This window comes from Enhydra lutris, unplaced genomic scaffold (genome assembly GCF_002288905.1).
Source record: "Enhydra lutris kenyoni isolate GAN:26980312 unplaced genomic scaffold, ASM228890v2 scaffoldscaffold73, whole genome shotgun sequence".
Classification (NCBI taxonomy): Eukaryota; Metazoa; Chordata; class Mammalia; order Carnivora; family Mustelidae; genus Enhydra; species Enhydra lutris.
In genome coordinates this window covers 1,364,288-1,386,714 of record NW_019154157.1, presented here as the reverse complement: position 1 = coordinate 1,386,714, position 22,427 = coordinate 1,364,288, and the positions used below count along the sequence as shown (strand labels likewise).

Genomic DNA, 22,427 nt, shown 5'->3' with positions numbered 1-22,427 from the left:
AGGGAGAAGTGGGTTATAATGGGGTTGAATAAACCCTTTGACAACCTCCTTCAAGCAGAAATAAGCACTCCAGAAGGAGTGGGAACCTCACAAAGAAACCAAAGGACTTGGCTTGTCCCAGCTTTGTGACATCGGGCAAATCATTAACTTCTCTGAGTCTCAGAGTTTCCACTGTAATGGGGGACAGTCAGATTGAGGATCTCAAAGTCTCCTCCAGTACTAAAAGTTTACGAGTCCACACCACAGGGAAGGAACCAAGAATGAGTGTGGGCATGTTAGCCAGTCTATTGCCAAAGAAGATCTGGAAAATTGAATGGCTGTGGATCTCTCAATAGCCACAGTTCCTTTCCTTCTTTTATTATTAGAGAATCATCAGAGAGGAGTATACCACAGTGATGTAGGGCGAGGGTTGAAAAACATTCTCTGTAATGCGCCAGATAATAAATATTTTGGCTTTGTAGGCTATATGGTCTCTGTCACAACTATTCAACTCTGCTATTGTAGCATGAAATTAGCCATGGACAATACATAAATGGATGGCCATGACTATGTTCCAAAAAAACTTTATTTGCAAAAAGAGGCAGAGGGCCAGGTTTGGTCTATAAGTCCTAATTTGTCGACCCCTTGTTCAGGCCTAGGATCTGGAGTCAGGCTTCTAGAGTTCAAGCCTACCTTCTGCCCCTTAATTGTTGTGTGACCTTGCTTGAGTTACTAAGCATCTCTGTGTCTTACATTTGCTATCTCTACAGTGACAATAATAGTACTTACTTAAGATTGTTGCTGAAAACTTTTTAAGACTATCATCGTATCCTATATCTGAGTGATCCAGCAAGAATGATTAACCCCACGGGTTACCCAAGTTCATACAAGATAATTACAGAGCTAGGACTCTTTCTCTTTTTCTGGTTATTCAGCTCCTTTCTTCCTATTCTTTGGGTTGGAAATTTGTGAGATCAATAGGTATAGTCTAACGGTTTATCTGAAAACCAAGAAATTCTTTTCTTTAGGATTGAATAGAGACCATGATGAAAATTTTTCCTCAGGAAAGAAGACAGATTCCCCCCCCCCCATTTTATTTACTTTATTTTTCAGTGTTCCAGGATTCATTGTTTATGCACCATACCCAGTGCTCCATGCAATACGTGCCCTCCATAATACCCACCACCAGGCTCACCCAACCCCCCATCCCCCTCCCCTCCAAAACCCTCAGTTTGTTTCTCAGAGTCCACAGTCTCTCATGTTTTGTCTCTCCCTCCAATTTTCCCCAACTCACTTGTCCGCTCCATCTCCCAATGTCCTCTGGGTTATACCTTATGCTCCACAAGTAAGTGAAACCATATGATAATTAACTCTCTCTGCTTGACTTATTTCACTCAGCATAATCTCTTCCAGTCCCATCCATGTTGAAACAAAAGTTGGGTATTTATCCTTTCTGAGGGAGGCATAATACTCCTTAGTATATGTGGACCACATCTTCCTTATCCATTCATCAGTTGAAGGGCATCTTGGTTCTTTCCACAAGTTTGGCAACTGTGGCTATTGCTACTATGAACATTGGGGTACAGATGGCCCTTCTTTTCACTATATCAGTAGCTTTGGGGTAAATACCCAGTAGCACACTTGCAAGATCATAGGGAAGCTCTATTTTTAATTTCTTAAGGAATCTCCACACTGTTTTCCAAAGTGGCTGCACCAACTTGCATTCCCACCAACAGTGTAAGAGGGTTCCCCTTTCTCCACATCCTCTCCAACACATATTGTTTACTGAGAAGACAGCTTTTTATACTCACTAAACTTTCTTGAGTAAAATATATCTGATTTGATATTTAAGTCTTTAAATCCTAATGATCAAATATCTATTAAGATGCTACTGGAGTGGGTCTTGAAAGAGTCCAGCAGGCCTAAGACCTAGGTGGTAACTCATGAATGAGAGAGAAAGAGCATGAACTATGTGAATGGACACAGAAGAGGCAGAGAGCTCACCAAGGGAACAAAGTTCAGGAAGATGCGAAACCCAGGACAGACAAGTACTTGACCTTCATAAGCCTGAATAGAAGTGACCACTAAGTCCAGTTGACCCTTTCTTCACGCTCTGATTGTTTTCTACTTGCATGTAGCTCTGTGTGCTTTTGTTTATCCCAGGGCTAAGGCTATGTTTTTCTTAATCTTTTTTTTCTTCTTCTAATACCTAGTCTAGGACCCTGCATCTATGGGCATTTGAGAAATATGTGCTGAATTAAAGAAATAGGAGGGAGGAGAAGGACATGTCCTTAGACACTCTTGCTGGATCCCCTTGTTGATGTCACCTAAGACCTTAACCTGCATTCTGTTCTCTGGCCACTGGCCACAGAGTGTAGGCTGTAAGAATTTAGGAGGTTAAGAGGGTGCTGGGTCCAAGTCAAGCCTTCGTCCAGCAGTGCTCCACATTTCTGTTTCTGTGTACAGAGAAAAATTTTTTTCTTCGGATTTTGTCTTTTTAAGGCTCATGGTAGTAAAATTGGAAAAGCAAACTGGCCCCAATCATAGTGCCTGATTTCAGCCCTATTGGACCCCTTGGAAAAGTCTGGTATGACTATGCTTCCTTGATGTCTCAAACATTTGTTTTTTCTCAGGTTGAGTAAAGATTTTGTAAAATTTGGCTGTTTACGTAGATATGTATCCCTTTTCTGGTGAGGGTTTTTTGCTTAATGTGACGGTTGCTGCCTTGCTCTTGAATAGCCTGTTCCCTCTCTTCTTCTTTTCATCTTCTTCTACCACCAAGTCATTCTTCCCCTCTTTCTTCTCTTCCTTCCCTCACTTTCTCTCCCTGCCTTTCTTCCTCTCTTTTTGATAGGGCCATTTATTTCCCTGTCGTTCTTCATGGCTTAATCCCCTCTGAGGAGTTTCTCTGATTAATGCACAGCCACTCACCACCCCATGTATTCTTTGTGTTCTTAGGCATCAGTTGATGGGTGTGTAGCCAATTTCCTGTCATCTAGTTGGTGCATAAACTCCTGGTTTCTCCTTTCTCTCTGGATACCTTCCTAGCATTTTTTTTTTTAACACATCAGCATTTTCCCAGACAGAGAAAGGAAAAAGTAAATTATAATCAACATTTCTAGTTGTTTCAAGTCAAAAGAGTGCTGAAACTATCAGCTAAGATGAAGACTTTGGGTTATTCATGTTAGATATATATCTGGGCTTTCCCTTTCTACCATTGGCATGGCACATTTTAGGTCACCTATGTTTCTCTTTGTTTGGGTAAATTTTTTATTAGTGAGGTGATTTAGAGTTTGGACTAAGACCGGGGGCCCTGGAGCCAGGCTGCTTTATTTTGAACCCTAGTTCCCCATTTCTAGCTTTGTAGCCTTGGGTGAGTTAAACTCTCTGTGCTTCAGTTTCCTCAACTGAAAAATAGAGGATATAACACCTATCTTACAGAGTTGTTTTGAGGATTCAGTTAGTTAAAATACATTAATCTTTTACAACAGAGTATAATTAGTAGTACCCAAGTTGACTATTCTTAATACCATCATCATCATCATCATCACCATCATCACCATGTTTTTAAGTAATCTCTACTTAAATGTGGGGCTGAAACTCATGACCCTAAGATCAAGAGTCATATACTCTACAGCCAGACAGGTGCCCCCATCATCATCATTATTACTTTATCTCATCTCCAGACCTTCCTTCTTAAACTGTGAATTCAATAATTTATCCATTTATGCATTGTTATTATTTCATTCTATATTTACATGTTGATTACCTACTATGTGTTATGGTCTCTGTTAGGTGCTGACATATATTTGTGTGTGCGTGACACACATTCTTACAAAATCTATCCACAATTACAAATAGTGATAAGTGTTAAGAAGGAAGTGTATTTGAATCAAGGGTGAGAGGGAAGGAAAGTGGTCTTTCTCAACCTACATAAGAGGATCAGGAAAGGCCTTTCCGAAGACTGAGTATTTAGGTTGAGACATGAAGGATCAGGAGGCAGTCATATAAAGATTGGGGAAAGAATAATCCAAGAAGAAGGAACAGAATGGTCAAAGGCCTGAGATGGGAAGGATCTTGGGATAGTTGAAGAACTGAAAGGGGGCCAGAGTAGGGGAGACAATGCATATCAATCAGACCCTTTGAGTGAGGGACCCCTAGTGTTGATGATCCCAAGGAAGAGCCCAAGCCCATATGAATTGGTGAGAGGGTTGATCTCTAGCCTCCTTGACCTATGAATGCCACCAAAAGACCTCACTTGCCTTTTGTGCCAATAACCTGTGGGAAAGTGCCAGCCTTGGCAGTGGTTCCCTGATTTCCTGCCCTTTTGGTTCTTAGGGCAAGGAGATAGATTTGTGAAGATATTGAGTGAATGGCCACCATTGTTCATGAAGGACATAAGCTGATATAAAGTAAACAGAGATTATAATGGCTCTGGAGCAATGTGTGTGTCTAAATATTTACCAGAATCTCAAATAAAATGGTCTGAATATATGAGCCCTACCCTCTTTTCTGTCCCAATCCAGGAATTGTGATCCTTAAGAGATGGCAAGAGTCAAAGTTTAAATCTTTCCAAACCTCTCCTATGAAAAGATATAATGGAATCAAAATACTAATTCAGATTAAAGACCATGTCCCCAGGGGATGAGGGAAGAATCTGAAATACAAGCATGATGCAGATGTACACATGCTGTTTCTAAATTTACAGTGAGATGGGTAGGGGAGTCTGACCCGACTGTGCCCCTTCAGGGATGTTCAGAAGCGAATGTCTGGGGAAGAAGGGGAAAGTCAGAGCTGTGGTATGGTCTCCCTTTCTGTCTCTTGGATGTTGGTCAGTTTGGCTATGGAACCTTGGGCAAATCACTGTTCTGGTTTTCAGTCTTCTCACCCATAAAATGAAGATGAGAATAATTCTTATCTCACAGACTATAGTGAGCATGATGTAATTTAAAGTGAATGAGGGGTTTGAAGAGGTGGAGGGGTGGGAGGTTGGGGGAACCAGGTGGTGGGTATTAGAGAGGGCATGGACTGCATGGAGCACTGGGTGTGGTACAAAAACAATGAATACTGTTATGCTGAAAATAAATAAAAAAATGATTAAATAAAAAAAAAATAAAGTGAATGAGGTGCCTGGCCCCACACTTGGCCTAGAGGAGGCACTGCGAAATTTAGTCATTTCTCTCCCTTTCTTATTCTCCCAGGACAGGCCTCTCAAAGTGTGGTGCCCACAACAGCAGCATCAGCAAGACCTGGGCTCTAGTTAGAAAGGCAAAATTTCCAGCTTCAACCCAGACCCGCTGTATCAGAAAGTTGAAAGGATGGGATTCAACCATCTGTGGTTTAACAAAATTTCCAAATGACTGTGATTAGAGTTGCCAGATTTAACAAATAAAAATATAGTGGCTCATTAAATCTGAATTTCAGAGAAACAATGAATATTTTTTTAGTATAACGTGTCTCATGCAATATTTGAACATAATTTTATTAAAACTGATTTTGTTTATCTGAAATTCAGATATAACTGGGTGTTCCATATTTTTACTTTAGATTCTGATGCATGCTCCAGTTTGAGAACAGTTGAAGGCAATCATCTAGCACAGCCAAGAGAAAGGGTGGAGAGGAAGCTCTGGGATATTTTGTTTCATTCCTTAAAGGGAAGATAGAAACTGGAGCAAAAAGCCATCTCCAGAGGTCTGGGCATTCTGGGTATTATATGGTCCATTAACAAAGAAAAACAGTTTCTTGAAATTAAGTGAGTTTATTTTCCATTTGAGCTGTGAAGATCTTGCTCCCTCTAAGAGAAAGTGACCACTCTGTCTCTTTCAGGAAATTTGGGGGCACTCCATAAAAACATGGGCTGTATAAAAGCATCATCAGTATTTCTCCAGAATAGCATAGCTTTGTGGAACAAAACTTTTCTTTTTTTAAATTAAATTTCAATTAGCCAACAATAATACATCATTAATTTTGGAAGTAGTGTTTAATGATTCATTAGTTGTATATTACACTCAGTGCTCATCACATCACATGCCCCCCTTAACTTTCATTTCTTTTTCTTTCTTTCTCTTTCTTTCTTTCTTTCTTTCTTTCTTTCTTTCTTTCTTTCTTTCTTCTTTCTTTCTTTCTTTCTTTCTTTCTTTCTTTCTTTCTTTCTTCTTCCCTTCCTTTCTCCTTCCCTCTCTCTCTCTCCCCCCCTCTCTCCCCCCTCTCTCTCTTTCTTTCTTCCTCCCTCTCTCCCTTCCTCCATTCCTCTCTCCCTCCCTCCCTTCCTTCTTCCTCCCTCTATCATCTATCTATCATCTATCTTTCTTCTTTCTTTCTCCTTCTTTTCTTCTTCCTTTCTTTCTTTCCCCTTCTTTCTTTTCTTCTTTTCTTTTTTTATCTTGCCTGCCACTTCCCTCATACAGTGGGAAAACTTTCTTAAAGATGTATCTTATTGGGTGCCTGGGTGGCTCAGTGGGTTAAAGCCTCTGCCTTAGGCTCAGGTCATGATCCCAGGTCCTGGGATTGAGCCCCGCATCAGGCTCCCTGCTCAGCGGGGAGCCTGCTTTCTCCTCTCTCTCTGCCTGCCTCTCTGCCTGCTTGTAATCTCTATCTGTCAAATAAATAAATAAAATCTTAAAAAAAAAGATGTTTCTTATTTGTCATGTCATTTAAGCCTGACAACCTCCTTGTGGGGTAAGCTTAGGATTCTTATCCTCAGTTTATTGTGGAAGAAGCTGAGGTTCAAGGCAAGGAAATGACTGTCTCATGGTCATAAAATTTTTTTGACAGAACCAAGATTAAAACCAGGTTGGAAGTCTCCCAGTGTTCTTGGATGGAAGGAAAGCAAGTGGGGTCCATACCACTTATTTATATTTTCAGGCATGATTATTGATACAGGATACTTTTTGCAAATCCATTGGCTGCCTCTGATGGTGAAATAAGGAAGACAGCCATTGTCCATTGCCGTTGTCCATTGCCATAAGCAATTCTTGACTCTTGGGTGGGTGGTTTGGAGTGTCATACTATCCTACTTTCCTAAAGGTGTGAAAGTAAATGTAGCATTAATGGGTAAACTTGAATCACATTCTTCCTCAGGGCTATAATTTTGTTTTCATTTGAAAATAACAAGGTTGACCTTAATTATTTCCAAGGTAATTCCAGCTCTACCATCAGATGACTGGAGTTGGCAAGTAAATAGGCTGTTCCATATAGTTCCCATTTTCTTTTTTTTGTCACACAAAACCCAATTTTTAGGTAGCATTCTATGACATTTTCATGTCTTTTCTTATATTGCCCCCAACAAACAGAACTTTCCTGCATGTTTTGTTCTCAGGTTCTGCAAATGAATCTGAGACAGCTCTGGAATGATTTCCCTTTATTGTTAAAGGTTTTACATTTTGTGTTCTGCTTATAAAATTACACAAACTGATTGTGGAAAGATTAGAAAAGTATAAAAAAAGTACAAAAACACATTCATTGTTTTCTCTTTCAAAGATAACCACTGTTAAATGTGGAAATGTATCCCTATCTCTATCACTATCTCTCTCTTTAAAACTTTGTATATTATTTTTTATTTGACATTTTATCACTTTCATCTTCCCATCATAACAAATTCTTCAAAGCAATGATTTTAATGGCTGTGTAATAGTCCATTACAGGTTTATACCTTCATCTATCCGGTTGCCTTTATGTTGTTTCCAAACTTTCCTGTACTATAAGTAACATGGCAATGAACATACTAAGAAATACTTTTATATAAATGTTTGTCTGTATTTTTGATAATTTGCATAAGGTAGAGTACTAAAAGTAGTGTCATATGGTGGAGGGAGATGAAATTTTGATATGTACCAACAAACTACTTTCCAGAATTACATTTATGTCAGAAATATATGGGAGAACCTATTTAATTGGTTCTTTGAGGGACTAACCCAGAAGGTCAGATTCCACTTGAGGTCTTTTTTCTTGTTCTTACTAACACTGATCTTACAGGTCACCATATTAACATCTCAGAGTAGTGCATAGTCCTAGCATGCCCCATAGTTCTCCTGGGTACCATCTGGGCCTGGCAGGCCAAGTTTATTGCCTCTTCCTCAGGAGAGAGCCATCCTTGACATGTCCCTATGAAGAGTTCCAACTCTATGCAGACAGTGGGAATAAATACAACTCTAAGGCAATTTGTCTCCACCACCCTAGGAATTGATACACCAACTCACTCACTCACTCACTCACTCAGCAGACTTTTATGGCATGCTTGTCATGTGCAAGAAAGGTTCTGTGCTAAGCAGAAGCAGAAATGCTCTTTGAGGACTAAAAGATATGGGAGGGGGGCAACACTTAGTGCGGAAGCAGTATGATGCCCAGGAGAGTGCAATAGATGAGGAGTGGGAGTTAGAGATTGGAGGAGGAAGAGATCAGCTCTGAATGGTGTCAGTGGAGAGATGGGATTGGGATTCCTTTTGAAGACTGGGTCAGTGTTTTGGGGACATCAGAGTTTGATGGAGAGGAGGTTCACGTAGAGGGCAATGGCATAAATAAATAAAAACAGAAGGTAGGAAATCCCAGAGCATATCTAGGAAACTGAGTCAGTGTAATTTAACTGGAGTGTAGGGGATATGAAATAGTATGGAGAGGCTTCTGGGGATGGAGAAGGAGGAGGGGGTTGGATTGCAGACAGCCTCGAAGGCCTGTAATTTCTGGTGAGATAGATTCAAGTCCACGGCCAGTGAGGAGCAGACATATGAGAAGAGGAAGCTTAGCTCAGAGAAGATTTGAGGGTAGGCACAACCCCTTTCCTTAGATATTGGAAGAGCTAGCTTATGGGAGAGAGATTTGACTTGTTCTGTATTGCTCCAGAAGGCAGAAATAGCCAGATGGGTAGATTTCAGCTCAAGGTAAAGGAGAACTTTTTAATCATTAGAATTTTTCCCATATGGTTTCAGCTGCCTTGCAAAGTGGGGAGCTCTCTGTCACTAGAAGTATGCATTCAGAAACTGACCATCACTTGCAGAGTGTTGCAGAGGGAATTCAAGCCATGACATTTGTGGGTCCAATACAACTCTGGAAGACTTACAATTCTCTAATTTCTCCATATATTTCCTCTCCTGCCAACTTTATAGGGTAGGAAGTTTAGGAAGTCAAATGTGATTATGAATTTCCTAAAATTCAAAGGAAAACATAGTCTTTTTGCCATTTTCGTTGTCACATTTTGTTATTTCCCCAATTACCTTGCTATCAAACCTGTTGAGTGTGGTCAGACCCAGCTCAACTTGCACAGTGACAGCAAAGCCATCTGAATACTTGTAATAGCTTCTTGAACCCCATCAGGGGATGAGGAAGTCTTGGAAAGAAGTTAGTCAGAAGCAAGGTCAAGCTGGGGAAATTTTAGATGAAGTCTAAAGTCCTGAACTCAGAGGGACTGTGGGAAGAAATTATAGAGAAGAACATAATTATTCATATCACTGGGTCACCCTCTGGATGGGACATGTTTCCCAAATGGGCATGAATGTCAGTGAGGAGTGGACAGAGAGTGTTTGGGAAATCAGAGTGATGAAAGCATTGTTAATGAGCTTTAGTGAGAGGAAGGGCAGAGTAAAAACCTGGCAGGGGAGTAGAAGTGATGAAGCAGTGGTGTCTGTTACTACTAGCCTGCTTGTACTGCCCTGACAAAATATCATACACTGGGAGCTTTAAACAAGAGGAATTTATTTATCCACATTTCTGGAGGGTTGGTTTCTGGTGAGACCTCTTTTTCTGGCTTGTAGATGATTGCCTTCTGTCCATGCATTCACATGGCCTTTTTTCTGAGTAGAGAATGAAAGAGAGGAAGAGAGGAATGGTGGGAGGGAGGGACACAGGGAGAGGAAGAGGGAGAGGGAGGGAGAGAGGGAGAGTGAGAGAGAGAGAGAAAGAGAGAGAAAGAGAGAGAGAGAGAGAGATGGTGTCTCTTTCTTATAAGGATCAGTCCTATCAGATTATGGCCCCACCCTTTTGACTTAATTTAACCTTAATTACCTCCCTAAATAACCTATCTCCTAATAAAGTCATATTAGAAGGTTAAATTTTGGGGGAACACATACATTTTGGGGGAACACAATCAGTCTATAACAGTGTCCATTGTAGGTCTTATGAATTGTCTTTGTCCTCTTGGAGGAGAGAAAGGACTCTGATTGAGTGCTGGCTAAATGTCAGTCATTATTGATTGATAATCTCATTTGACTCCTGAATAACCCTGTCATGAAAGAAGATTGAAGCTCACAGATATTATGATCACCCAGATAGTAAGAGGTCAAGAAAGTATTCAAACTGTAATTTTTAATTTCAAACTTCTCACTGGAGGGGACTTTAACTTGAAATCTTGTTGAATTCCTAAGACTAGATTTTTTTTAAAAATAGATTCTGGGTGCGGTGCAAAAATAATGAATACTGTTACGCTGAAAAAATAAAAAAATTAAAAAAATAGATTTTTAAAAGATGCTATTTATATATGTATTTAAGAGAGAGAGAGAGAAAGAGAGAGAGAAAGGGGGGGGGGGGGGGGGGGGGGGAGAGGGAGAAGCAGCCTCCCCAGTGAGCAGGGAGCCAGACATGTGACACTGGATCCCAGGACCTGGGGGTTATGACCTGAGCCAAAGGCAGATGTTAACCGACTGAGCCACCCAGGCACCCTGAGGACTACCTGGAACTTCAAGGAAGACTGCCTTGGCAGGCCCATCTGGGGGTTGGGGAGGGTCTCTAAATATGGAAATGTGGTTTGATCAGAGTTGTACTTTGTGGAACCGGCCATGTGGGTAGGGGAGAGTGGAGATCATCTAGAAGCCTACTGAGAGATAACCACAGCCTTTACAGGGGCAGTATAAGAAGTGCTAGATGCCTTTAACATTGTGAAGACAGAGTCAGGGTTTTGGTAAATGATTGAGTGAAGGCCAAGGGGTGAAGGGAGGAAGTCCAGAATGAAGACAGGGTAAGTGACTGGGAAAATAGTAGTGACCATGACAGAAATTAACTGACTCTGGGCAGGACATGTGGTACCCCCAAAGCTCTCCTGATCCCCATTCTATCAGATGGTGAGGGGGTACCTCAGGAAAGCCTGCAATTGCTTAAAGTCCAATGTTCCTCTTTGGGGGGATGTTGGAGAGGACTTCTTGAACTTAAGGTTAATCTAATGCAGTTAATCATTACTGGTAATTATGCCCTTAATAGTACAACATTATGCTTAATAATTTATCAAGTGAAAGATGATAAATAAAAGGATAATGGGCCAGGACAGGCAGAAGGGAATTCTTCTTTTTTTTTAAATTTATTTTCAGCGTAACAGTATTCATTGTTTTTGCACCACACCCAGTGCTCCATGCAATACGTGCCCTCTCCAGTACCCACCACCTGGTTCCCCCAACCTCCCACCCCCCGCCCCTTCAGACCCCTCAGATTGTTTTTCAGAGTCCATAGTCTCTCATGGTTCACCTCCCCTTCCAATTTCCCTCAACTCCCTTCTACTCTCCATCTCCCCTTGTCCTCCATGCTATTTGTTATGCTCCACAAATAAGCGAAACCATATGATAATTTACTCTCTCTGTTTGACTTATTTCACTCAGCATAATCTCTTCCAGTCCAATCCATGTTGCTACAAAAGTTGGGTATTCATCCTTTCTGATGGAGGCATAATACTCCATAGTGTATATGGACCACATCTTCCTTATCCATTCGTCCGTTGAAGGGCATCTTGGTTCTTTCCACAGTTTGGCGACCATGGCCATTGCTGCTATAAACATTGGGGTACAGATGGCCCTTCTTTTCATTACATCTGTATCTTTGGGGTAAATATCCAGTAGTGCAATCGCAGTGTCATAGGGAAGCTCTATTTTTAATTTCTTAAGGAATCTCCACACTGTTCTCCAAAGAGGCTGCACCAACTTGCATTCCCACCAACAGTGTAAGAGGGTTCCCCTTTCTCCACATCCCCTCCAACACATGTTGTTTCCTGTCTTGCTAATTTTGGCCATTCTAACTTGTGTAAGGTGGTACCTCAATGTGGTTTTAATTTGAATCTCCCTGATGGCTAGTGATGATGAACATTTTTTCATGTGTCTGATAGCCATTTGTACGTCTTCATTGGAGAAGTGTCTGTTCATATAGGCAGAAGGGAATTCTGACTGAAAGTGGACTGTTAACTAACAGTTAACATAATTTTAAAAAAGAAACATGATGATTAAAAAAATTTCAGTTGATGGCAGGATCTCTTCTTTGTTCCTTAAATTGCAATTAAAATATTAATACATACTAACAAATATTAACCTCCAAAAATAAAAAATAAAAGTGGACTGTTATCCCCACCAAGCTTTGACAAGAAAGAGGTGAATGTCTCTGAACAGTCTGTTTTCCTCCCATTTCCCCTTCTTCTTTTTAAAAATTTGAGTGTAATCAACATATTAATTATATTAATTTTAGGTGAACAATATAATGATTCAACAATTCTATGCAATTCTCAGTGCTCATCAAGATAAGTGTACTTTTAATCCCTTTTATCTATTTTACCCATCCCCTCCAACCTTCCCTCTGGCAATCCCCAATTAGTTCTCTGTATTTAAGAGTCTGTTTTCTTTCCCCTTCTTTTTTCTTTGTTTGTTTTGTTTCTTAAGTTCCACGTATGAATGAAATCATATGGTATTTGTCTTTCTCTGACTGACTTATTTTACTTGGTATCATACTCTCTAGGTCCATTCAAGTTGTCACAAATGGAAAGATTTCATTCTTTTTATGGCTCAGTAATATTCCATTATATATATATCATATATATACACATGGTTATACATATAATAGAATACATATATATATATATATATATACACACACATATGTATGTATTCCCTTATACCTATAATCATATCTTCTTTATCCACTCATCTATGGATCCATTTTTCCCCCTTAATAAATGGCATCCACCTACCAAGTCCTGAATCTAGGAGTTACCTTTGATTACTCTCTCCCTCATTTCCCACATCTGATCCATTAAGGGTAATTCCAAGAGTCAGGACTCCTGTCAACTTTATTTCTAAAACACACTCCAATCTCTACACTTGCCTTTGTCTTGACTGCTATTACCAGAGACCAAGACACTGTCCTCTCATGCATATAGAGCATTAGCCTACATACAGTTTCTCTGCTTTCTCCCTTGCCCCAGTGCTATATTATCCACATGCCTGAGAACAATCTTTAAAAGCAAATTAAGTCCTGTCTCCACTGATTAAAACCCTCTAGTGGTGGGGTACCTGGGTGGTTCAGTTGGTTAGGCATCTGTCTTGATTTTGGCTCAGGTCATGATCTCAGGGTTGTGCTGGGTGTGGAGGGAGCCTGCTCAAGATTCTCTCTCACTCTGTCCCTCAGCCTTCCCTACCTCCTTAAAAACTCCAGTAGCTTCTCACACTTAGAATAAAATCCAAACCTCCTATCCTTGCCTGCTAGGAGCTACATGATGTATGCCTGCCTAACTTCCCAGCCACATCTCACAACACCTTCCTCCTTGCCTATAATACTCCATCTGGCCTTCTTTTTGCTTCTCAACAATGACAACCTTCCTTCTGATTTTGGGATTATGGACTTCTTTTATCACTTCAGTCTTAACTTAGAGGTCATCCACACAGAGGGATCTTTCCTGACTCTCCAGTTGTAAATAGTTACTCTATCACATCCTCTCTACTCGCCTTTTTCTGATCTCTCTTTTTAAAAAAACTATATATATTTCCTCTGTTAGAATTCAAGCTTCTGGAGAGTAGAGATTTTGTCTGTGCTATTCACAGCAGAATCTCCAGGGTCTAGAATAGTGCTTGATACATTGAATCAATACCAAATTAATATTCATTGAGTGAATTAATGAATGCACTTTTATATAATTATGTTATCATTCCAGAGACCTTCTGGCCTGGCCTTCAGTGAACTCCTTTTTCTCTAACTAAACTATTTGGTACTAAGCAACCATTGCCTCATATTGGGGATAGGGGCTAATATATTTAGGACAGTTTCTTGGAGTAATCTGTCTTTTGGGAAATAGCATTCTGTGTTTTGTTCCAGATTGTTACATGTTAGGGATATTAGACAAATAATTACCAACTTTCTCCCACTGCTCAGCAAGAATGGGGATAATTATACTAGTTTGGTACTTATCAAATGGTGCTATGCCTCTCCTCCTGGGTATGGAAGGACTCTTGAACTTTTTAGAGTTCTCTTGGACTTTAGATGCAATTGAGTTGATCACACAATATCATGACTGGTTAGTGCAAGATCCCTCTCTTGTTTTACTGGATGTTTTCTCCTTCATCTCCCATTCACAGTCTCATTCTCCTTTTTCCTTCTAGGCTTCTAATTTTGGGTCTTTAATATATATCCTTCCTGTCTTCTAACCTATGTATTTAGATATATGTATATCCTTGAAAAATGCAGTGTTTTGTGCATGTGTCCATGGGGTCTAGGAGACCTTTGTAAAAAATAAAAAATAAAAATACTATATTGTTTTAGAGAGTTATTATTAGTAGCATCTCATGTTACTCGGGGGCACATGGGATCATAGAATTTAAAAAAAATTTATTTAAATTCCATTAACATATAATGTATTATTGGTTTCAGAGGTAGAGGCCAGTGATTCATCAGTCTTATATAATATCCAGTGGGGATCATAGAATTTAATAATTAGGAACCATTCGTTCTACCCCTTGCCTTCTCTAATAAGTAAGAGGACTAAGGCCCAGAGACTTCCTTTAAATGAGTCCTTTTATCAAAACTGTCCACATTTACTGAAAGTCAGTTTGGTCAGGGTCATATGTCAGAAGTGTTGAGGACACAGAGATGAATGGCACAGGGCCTGCTTCTGAGCAGACAGCCTCTTGGAAGTCTTATAAGGAAAGCTCAGTGGGCTGTGGGGTCCCATGTCTTCTTTGTTATTGGCCATTGGGTTGACAAAGGATCCACAGATGATCTACTTTGTGGATACACACTGCTTCTTCCCCAATCCTCTCTTTTTCATCTTCACTATTACCCAAGACCCCACATCCACCTTGTGCATCAGTGGTCCCTACAGACATACAGTCAAATTTCCAGCCTGCCTCTGCTCTTTCTTGTCCTTCTTGTGGGTGACATGCCTCTTCTCTGTTTGGTCTACCTTTGAGTGTCCTGGTGGAGCATAGAGTCCTTACCAGACTTTCTCTTTGTGTTTCCAGATTGGAGCATCTCTCTTTGCCAGTAACATTGGAAGCGGCCACTTTGTGGGGCTGGCTGGGACAGGAGCTGCTGCAGGCATTGCCATGGGAGGCTTTGAATGGAATGTGAGTAACATCAGAGACACTGGGTCTTGGAGCTAGAAGGAAGTTTAGCAGTTAGCCAGTTCAATCTGTGCTTAGAGATGCTCTAAGTGTTAGGGAATCAACCAGGGCCTCCCTCTGATGTAGATGGAAAAGGGGCACAGCTTCAGGAGCTCCATGGTCCCATTCCACTTCCACCAGAGTAGCGTGAGAAAACTATATAATGATATAATGGCAATAGTATTTTTTTCTTCTCTTAAAAATCAAGTCCTCTTGTACCCTTTTGGCCATATTAGAGGTTTTGAAATTCTTACCACTAGATTTCCATTATCATTATTATTATTATCTAAAAGTTCTCTAAGTAGTATTTTACTCCTTGTAAACCTGAGAAGAGGCCAACGGGGCTATGTTGTCAATGGCCGCCCCCTGGGGTCCCTCTGCTATTGCCTAACTACCATTCCTGTGGGCCAATCAGGCAGCAAAGGCCTCTTTCATTTTCTGATGGCCACTTGGGGAGTTGTCCCCAGAGCCCCAAGAGAATATGCTTGGTGATTTTCCTGTAGTAATTGAGGGCAGATAGCAGAATGGGCTAAGGTTCCTCCTGGTTTGATTCTACCTATTGTTTTGTTTGTTTCAGGCACTGATTTGGGTGATTGTCTTGGGCTGGGTGTTTGTTCCCATTTACATTAAGGCTGGGGTAAGTATCTGCTCTATTATTCCATTTCATGCAGTATATATATATATATACACACACACACACACACACACACCTACACCCACATATATCTAATACAAATATATTATATTATTATAATATATAATATATAACATATTATTATGTATTATATATAATACAAATATTATATATAATATGTATCTCACACACACACACACACACACACACACACACACACACACACACACATATAGTGTGAGCTCCATCCTCCTGAAAGACAAAGGAGACTTTCTAGCATAAATGGCAGAGAACACCTGTGGCTTGGTTCTCTTTTCCAAGTTATAAAATTCTTGACCACTTTTAGGGACATTCAACAGATCCACTCAGCCATGACTTGACTGTCTAAGAAGCCCTCTAAACAACCTCATTCTATGCAGAGCCCTCTTAAACATCATGTCCCTTCACATTGGGTGTACACTTGCAAGGCACTGCCATGCATTTGCTCATGTGTGCCTCTGCTCCTGGAAGGGAAGCAGCATGTGAAAAAGAACTGTATTTCCCTTTCAGTAGCTCTTGCAGCTGCTACTCAACTATTGAATGCATGCTAGGTCTCTTGACTAAATATCTCTGACATTTTACACAAGACGGCTTTGGTGGTATCTGTTTAATGAGATATAATGAATACCTATGTTAGGAGCTGAAAGCAATACAGAAAGAACACAGGACAGACTCTACATCTTCTGGAGGCTCATGGACTATTGGTGACACGCGTGTGATCCCAGAAGACAGCAGGCTCAGGGTTGAGTGAGTGAGACAGAAGTATAGTCAGAATTTGCAGAAAGGAACTGGGAGAACAGTTGAGCAGGACTGCAGTGACAATCTTTGGCAAAGCCTGTGTGCAGAGCAGAAGAACCATGCACCCAGCCTGGCTACTTGTTCACAGTAGGCACTCTGTGTAGGAATGTATATCTATTTCCTCTTCCTTCAGGGTGAAGATCTGCTTTCTTGTAGATCACACGAACACATGTGTTCATGTGTTCATTTTAAAAAAGTGTCTATTGGGCATCTTCAGTGTCCTGGAATAATACCCTACAGTGGTAGGGCATATGGGATCAAGTTTGGATTGAAGAATGGGGCCATCTGGCTACCTTACAGATTTCTCTGACCCTTCTTCTCTGAGTCTTCTGGTCAATTTGGCTGATGATGACCTTTCTTACATCCCATGCAGGTGGTGACAATGCCAGAGTACCTGAAGAAACGATTTGGAGGCAAGCGGATCCAGATCTACCTCTCTATTCTGTCCCTGTTACTCTACATTTTCACCAAAATCTCAGTGAGTCTACTGCCCTGGGGATGGGCATTAGCTGTCTCAGAACCTGCCCACTCCTGTTCCTCAGCACATACTGGCCCACCAAGGCACAGCAGTATTTGTTTTATTAACTTGGTCCCTTAGGTCTTCTTGCTTCTTAAGGTAAAGTCCTATTTCATGCATCAAGAAGTCAACATGGGGAACTCCTTACACTCCATCATGTGGAAGGTTAAAAACATAAACAGGCTCGAGTTTCAGTGAAAACTGTTCTTAAAAGAACATTGAAAGGGAATTAGCAATATCTAAGGGCTGGTTCCAACCTTATAGTTAGCTGTGAGCCTTTGTGCTTGAAGGGATCAGAATCTGGCTCTAGGTGATGTTTCTAATACACTTAAACAAGGCCAGTCAGTCACAACTCTTGAAGGGTCTTCAGAAATTCTCCCTCTTCTTTTAGGGACAGGGAAATGAAAACTGAGAATTGAAAATACTTGCACAGGATCCTGAATCAAGAGTAGAACCCAAACTTCTGGCTCCACCTCACTGTCCTTTTCATTGCACGAGGCTTTTCTTGTTTTTTTTTTTTTTTTAATCTTTTTTTTCCTGATGTTGCTCATGCTTTTTGTGTCATTTCTAAGAATCCATTGCCAAATCCAAGGGTTGAGAGAAAAGTGGCATTTTCTGAGACCACATAGGGTGTTACAAAGCACTCACTGCTCTATCAGAGGAGTTTTCTCATTGAGTATGATCAGTTTTCCTCTGTTTTCTTGTCCTTCCCTATTCCTTGTCCTTCCAAAGGTAAGACTGGATCAATCTCAGCATCTTGGAAAGATCTTTCCTGGATGAAATTTGAGTCAGGTTGGATCTGAAATGAGCCTTCTGCTCTAGCTATGTAGGGTGCTGAAAAAACAACTGCTAGTGCTTTTATTTTCCTGGTCACTTAAAGCCAAGACAAGAGCAATATTAAATAACATTTGCAATTTTATTTATTTTGGAAAATTTAAAACATATACACCCAGAGATAGAATAGTATAATGAACACTAATGGACCAATACTTATCACTCAGCTTTAACAATGATTATCATTTTGTCATTCTTGTTCATCTATTTCTTCTACATTTTTCCTCCCAGCAGTACTTTAAGTCAAATCCCAGACATTATGTCATTTTGCTATGAATTTTTCAGAATACGTCTTTGCCTTTTAAAAAAAACATAACCATTGTGCTATTATCACATAGCAAAATCCAGGGGAATTTCTTAATTTAGGTGGTTTAATACCTGATCCATATCCAGATTTTCCTGATTATATAAAAAATGTCTTCTTACAGTTGATTTGTTTGAACCAGAATCTAAATGACGTATATACATTGTATTTGACTATACTTTCTTTAAAGGAAATACCTATATCTTCAGCTTAACATAATTATTTTTTTCTTCTATGCCATTACCTCCCAGCCCTAGTCTGGACCTACAGGCACGTACTTTTTTTTTTTTTTTTAATTGGGTTGTATTTCTTTTTTTGTTGTTGAGTTGAAAGAATTCTTTTTTTTTAAATATAATTTTTAATTTTTAAATTAACATATAATGTGTTATTAGCCCCAGGGTTACAGGTCTGTGAATCGCCAGTTTACACACTTCACAGCACTCACCATAGCACATACCTTCCCCAATGTCCATAACTCTACCACCCTCTCCCTACCCACATCCTCGAAGCAACCCTCAGTTTGTTTTGTGAGACTAAGAGTCTCTTATGGTTTGTCTCCCTCCCGATCCCATCTTGTTTCATTTATTCTTTTCCTACCCCCCAAACCTCCCACATTGCCTCTCAACTTTCTCATATCAGGGAGATCATATGATAATTGTCTTTCTCTGATTGACTTATTTTGCTAAGCATAATACCCTCTAGTTCCATCCATGTTGTTGCAAATGACAAGATTTCATTTCTTTTGATGGCTGCATAGTATTCCATTGTATACATATACCATATCTTCTTTATCCATTCCTCTGTTGACGGACATCTAGGTTCTTTCCATAGTTTGGCTATTGTGGACATTCCTGCTGTAAACATCCAGGTGCATGTGCCCCTTCGGATCACTACATTTGGATCTTTAGGGTAAATACCCAGTAGTGTGATTGCTGGGTTGTAGGGTAGCTCTATCTTCAACTTCTTGAGGAACTTCCATGCTGTTTTCCAGAGTGGTTGCACCAGCTTGCATTCCCACCAACAGTGTAGGAGGGTTCCCCTTTCTCTGCATCCTTGCCAGCATCTGTCATTCCCTGACTTGTTAATATTAGCCATTCTGACTGGTGTGAGGTGGTATCTCATTGTGGTTTTGATTTGTGTTTCCCTGATGCTGAGTGATGTGGAGCACTTTTTCATGTGTCTGTTGGCCATCTGGATATCTTCTTTGCAGAAATTTGCAGAAAGTTGAGAAAGTCTGTTCATGTCCTCTGCCCATTTCTTGATTGGATTATTTGTTTTTTGGGTGTTGAGTTTGATAAGTTCTTTATAGATTTTGGATATTAGCCCTTTATCTGATATGTCATTTGCAAATATCTTCTCCCATTCTGTCAGTTGTCTTTTGGTTTTGTTAACTGTTTCCTTTGCTGTGCAAAAGCTTTTGATCTTGATGAAATCCCAATAGTTCATTTTTGCCCTTGCTTCCCTTGCCTTTGGCGATGTTTCTAGGAAGAAGTTGCTGCGGCTGAGGTCGAAGAGGTTGCTGCCTATGTTCTCCTCAAAGATTTTGATGGATTCCTTTCTCACATTGAGGTCCTTCATCCCTTTTGAGTCTATTTTCATGTGTGGTGTAAGGAAATGGTCCAGTTTCATTTTTCTGCATGTGGCTGTCCAATTTTCCCAACACCATTTGTTGAAGAGACTGTCTTTTTTCCACTGGACATTCTTTCCTGCTTTGTCGAAGATTAGGTGACCATAGAGTTGAGGGTCTATTTCTGGGCTCTCTATTCTGTTCCATTGATCTATGTGTCTGTTTATATGCCAGCACCATACTGTCTTGATGATGACAGCTTTGTAATAGAGCTTGAAGTCTGGGATTGTGATGCCACCAACCTGGCTTTCTTTATCAATACTCCTCTGTCTGGTTATTCGAGGTCCTTTCTGGTTCCATATAAATTTTAGGATTATTTGTTCCATTTCTTTGAAAAAAATGGATGGGATTTTGATAGGGATTGCATTAAAAGTATTCTCTATATGTTCTGGGTACTAGACCCTTATCAGGATTTGCAAATATTCCACTCCCCCTCCCCCACGCCCTGCATGCTGTGGGTTTTCTTTACATTTTCTTTTAAAAATTTATCTAATTAATTAATTAATTAATTTTAATTTAATTTAATTTTTTTCAGTGTTCTAAGAGTCATTGTTTATGTACCATACCCAGTCCTCCATGCAATTCTATAATGTCCTTTGAGGCACAAAAGTTTTAAATCTTGATGAGGTTCATATCTACTTTTATTTTTGTTGTTTATGCTTTTAGTGTCATTTCTAAGAATCCATTGCCAAATCCAAGATCATGAAGATTGACTCCTCTGTTTTCTCTGAAGAGTTTTATACTTTTAGCTCTTACATTTAGATCTTTGATCCATTCTGAGTTAATTTTTGTATATGATATGAGGCAGGGGTTCAACTTCACACATGTCCAGTTCTTTCAACACCATTTGTTGAAGAGACTATTTCCTCATTGAATGGTCTTGCACATACATTTCTATACAACTCAATGTAAACATGCTCTTGCCTATAAGGCTGATAGAACTTTGTCTTGGAGTTGGGACTGATTCCCAGAGTACTACTTCCTCCTTGCCCAGCTTTTTGACTCAAACTGCTACTGCTCTTGACTGGTGCCTATGCATTTTGCCAGCAATGTGATGATTTTACCACCTTCAGTTTCTTCTCCCCTCCTTCAGGGTTAGTTTTTAGTTATAAGATGAAGACGCTGGGCTTTTTAGTGCTATGTCATTAGATATCAATGTGCAGAGCCTAGACTCAGAAATGCTGGGAGGGGTGGAGAAATCAGGCTTCCTGAGGTAGAGAAGAGCAGATGTAAGAGGAGAAAAAGGAATGTAAGCAGGGAGGAAGAGGAAGTAACTCTGGAGCTAGGTGGGGATTGGCAAGGGAACTGCTCCTTGGTTCAGCTTGTGAGGTGGCACCTGTCTAATGAGGGTGTAGAGGAGGCTACTGGGATTCCTCTTCTTTGAATCAAGTCTTCTCCAGGTCCACAGTTCAAGCGGGTAAAATCTGTTGACTGTAGTTGCCATGTAAGGGTACTCTTTATCCTTGGAGCTGGTGTGGGGTAGTCATATAAATAAACTAAATACCCAATCTCTCTCCTTGCCTTCCAATCACCTCATCTATTGTTCAGGTTACTGATTAAACCTTCTGTGACTTGGGAACCCCCAGATAGCTGAGGGGCAGTCTTGCTTAGCTCACATCCTGATGGAGCTCATTCCCCACCAGTCAGCCTTTTCTGAATTTTGCTTTTGAAAAGTACTTGGTACAGGTTGCTCCTTCTCTGCATGATTTCTGGGCCTCCTTGCTGGAAGCTTTGCCCAGACTCTTACATGCTCCTCCTGCTACCCAGAGACAACAATCTTTTGAATAATGTGTAAGAAGGATGATAGCTGCCTTTTATTTAATGTTGGTCTCTTTGCTTAGATTCTGATAGAGGTTTTACTTATTTCATCTCCAGTTTACATGAGCACTGCCTGGTAAGGATTTCTATTTATTTTCCACTTCATGGATGAGATAACTGAGCCTCAGAGAAGTTAGGAATTTTGTCTCAAATCACATAGCAAGTGTGTGGCAAAACCAGGATTGGAACCCATGTCTCTCTAGTCCCAGAGTCTGTGTTTTTCTCACAGTTCTGCTCTATGTTTGGATGCAATGAAAGCACAGCATGATCGACTGGGATTGATCATCTAGTGCTATGTCCTGTGTTCTCATTTTATAGCTGGAGAAACTGAGGTCCCGAGAAGGGAAGGGACTCTGTGGGGTTAAACAGTAGCAGAACTATGAACAGCAAGGTAACTGTTATTGACACAAAACCTTTGGCATTATGTGGCCCCTGACTTCTAAATTTTTCATTCCTTTATTACAGGGTCTGTTAAAATTCAAGACCTTGGGAAAAATTAAGATAGCAGTTAAATGACCTTACAATATGAACAAGTTTCCAAGAGT

At 40.3% G+C, this 22,427-nt stretch overlaps 1 protein-coding gene across 1 annotated transcript in view; it reads left to right on the top strand.

Moving 5' to 3' along the window:
* Positions 1–22,427, top strand: part of LOC111160048 (solute carrier family 5 member 1) — a 68,983-nt gene that overhangs the window by 10,707 nt on the left and 35,849 nt on the right. The window contains exons 3-5 of the mRNA XM_022522847.1: positions 15,171–15,275; positions 15,889–15,948; positions 17,156–17,260. Coding sequence (XP_022378555.1) covers positions 15,171–15,275; positions 15,889–15,948; positions 17,156–17,260 — 270 coding nt within the window. The remainder of the gene's footprint in view (positions 1–15,170; positions 15,276–15,888; positions 15,949–17,155; positions 17,261–22,427) is intronic.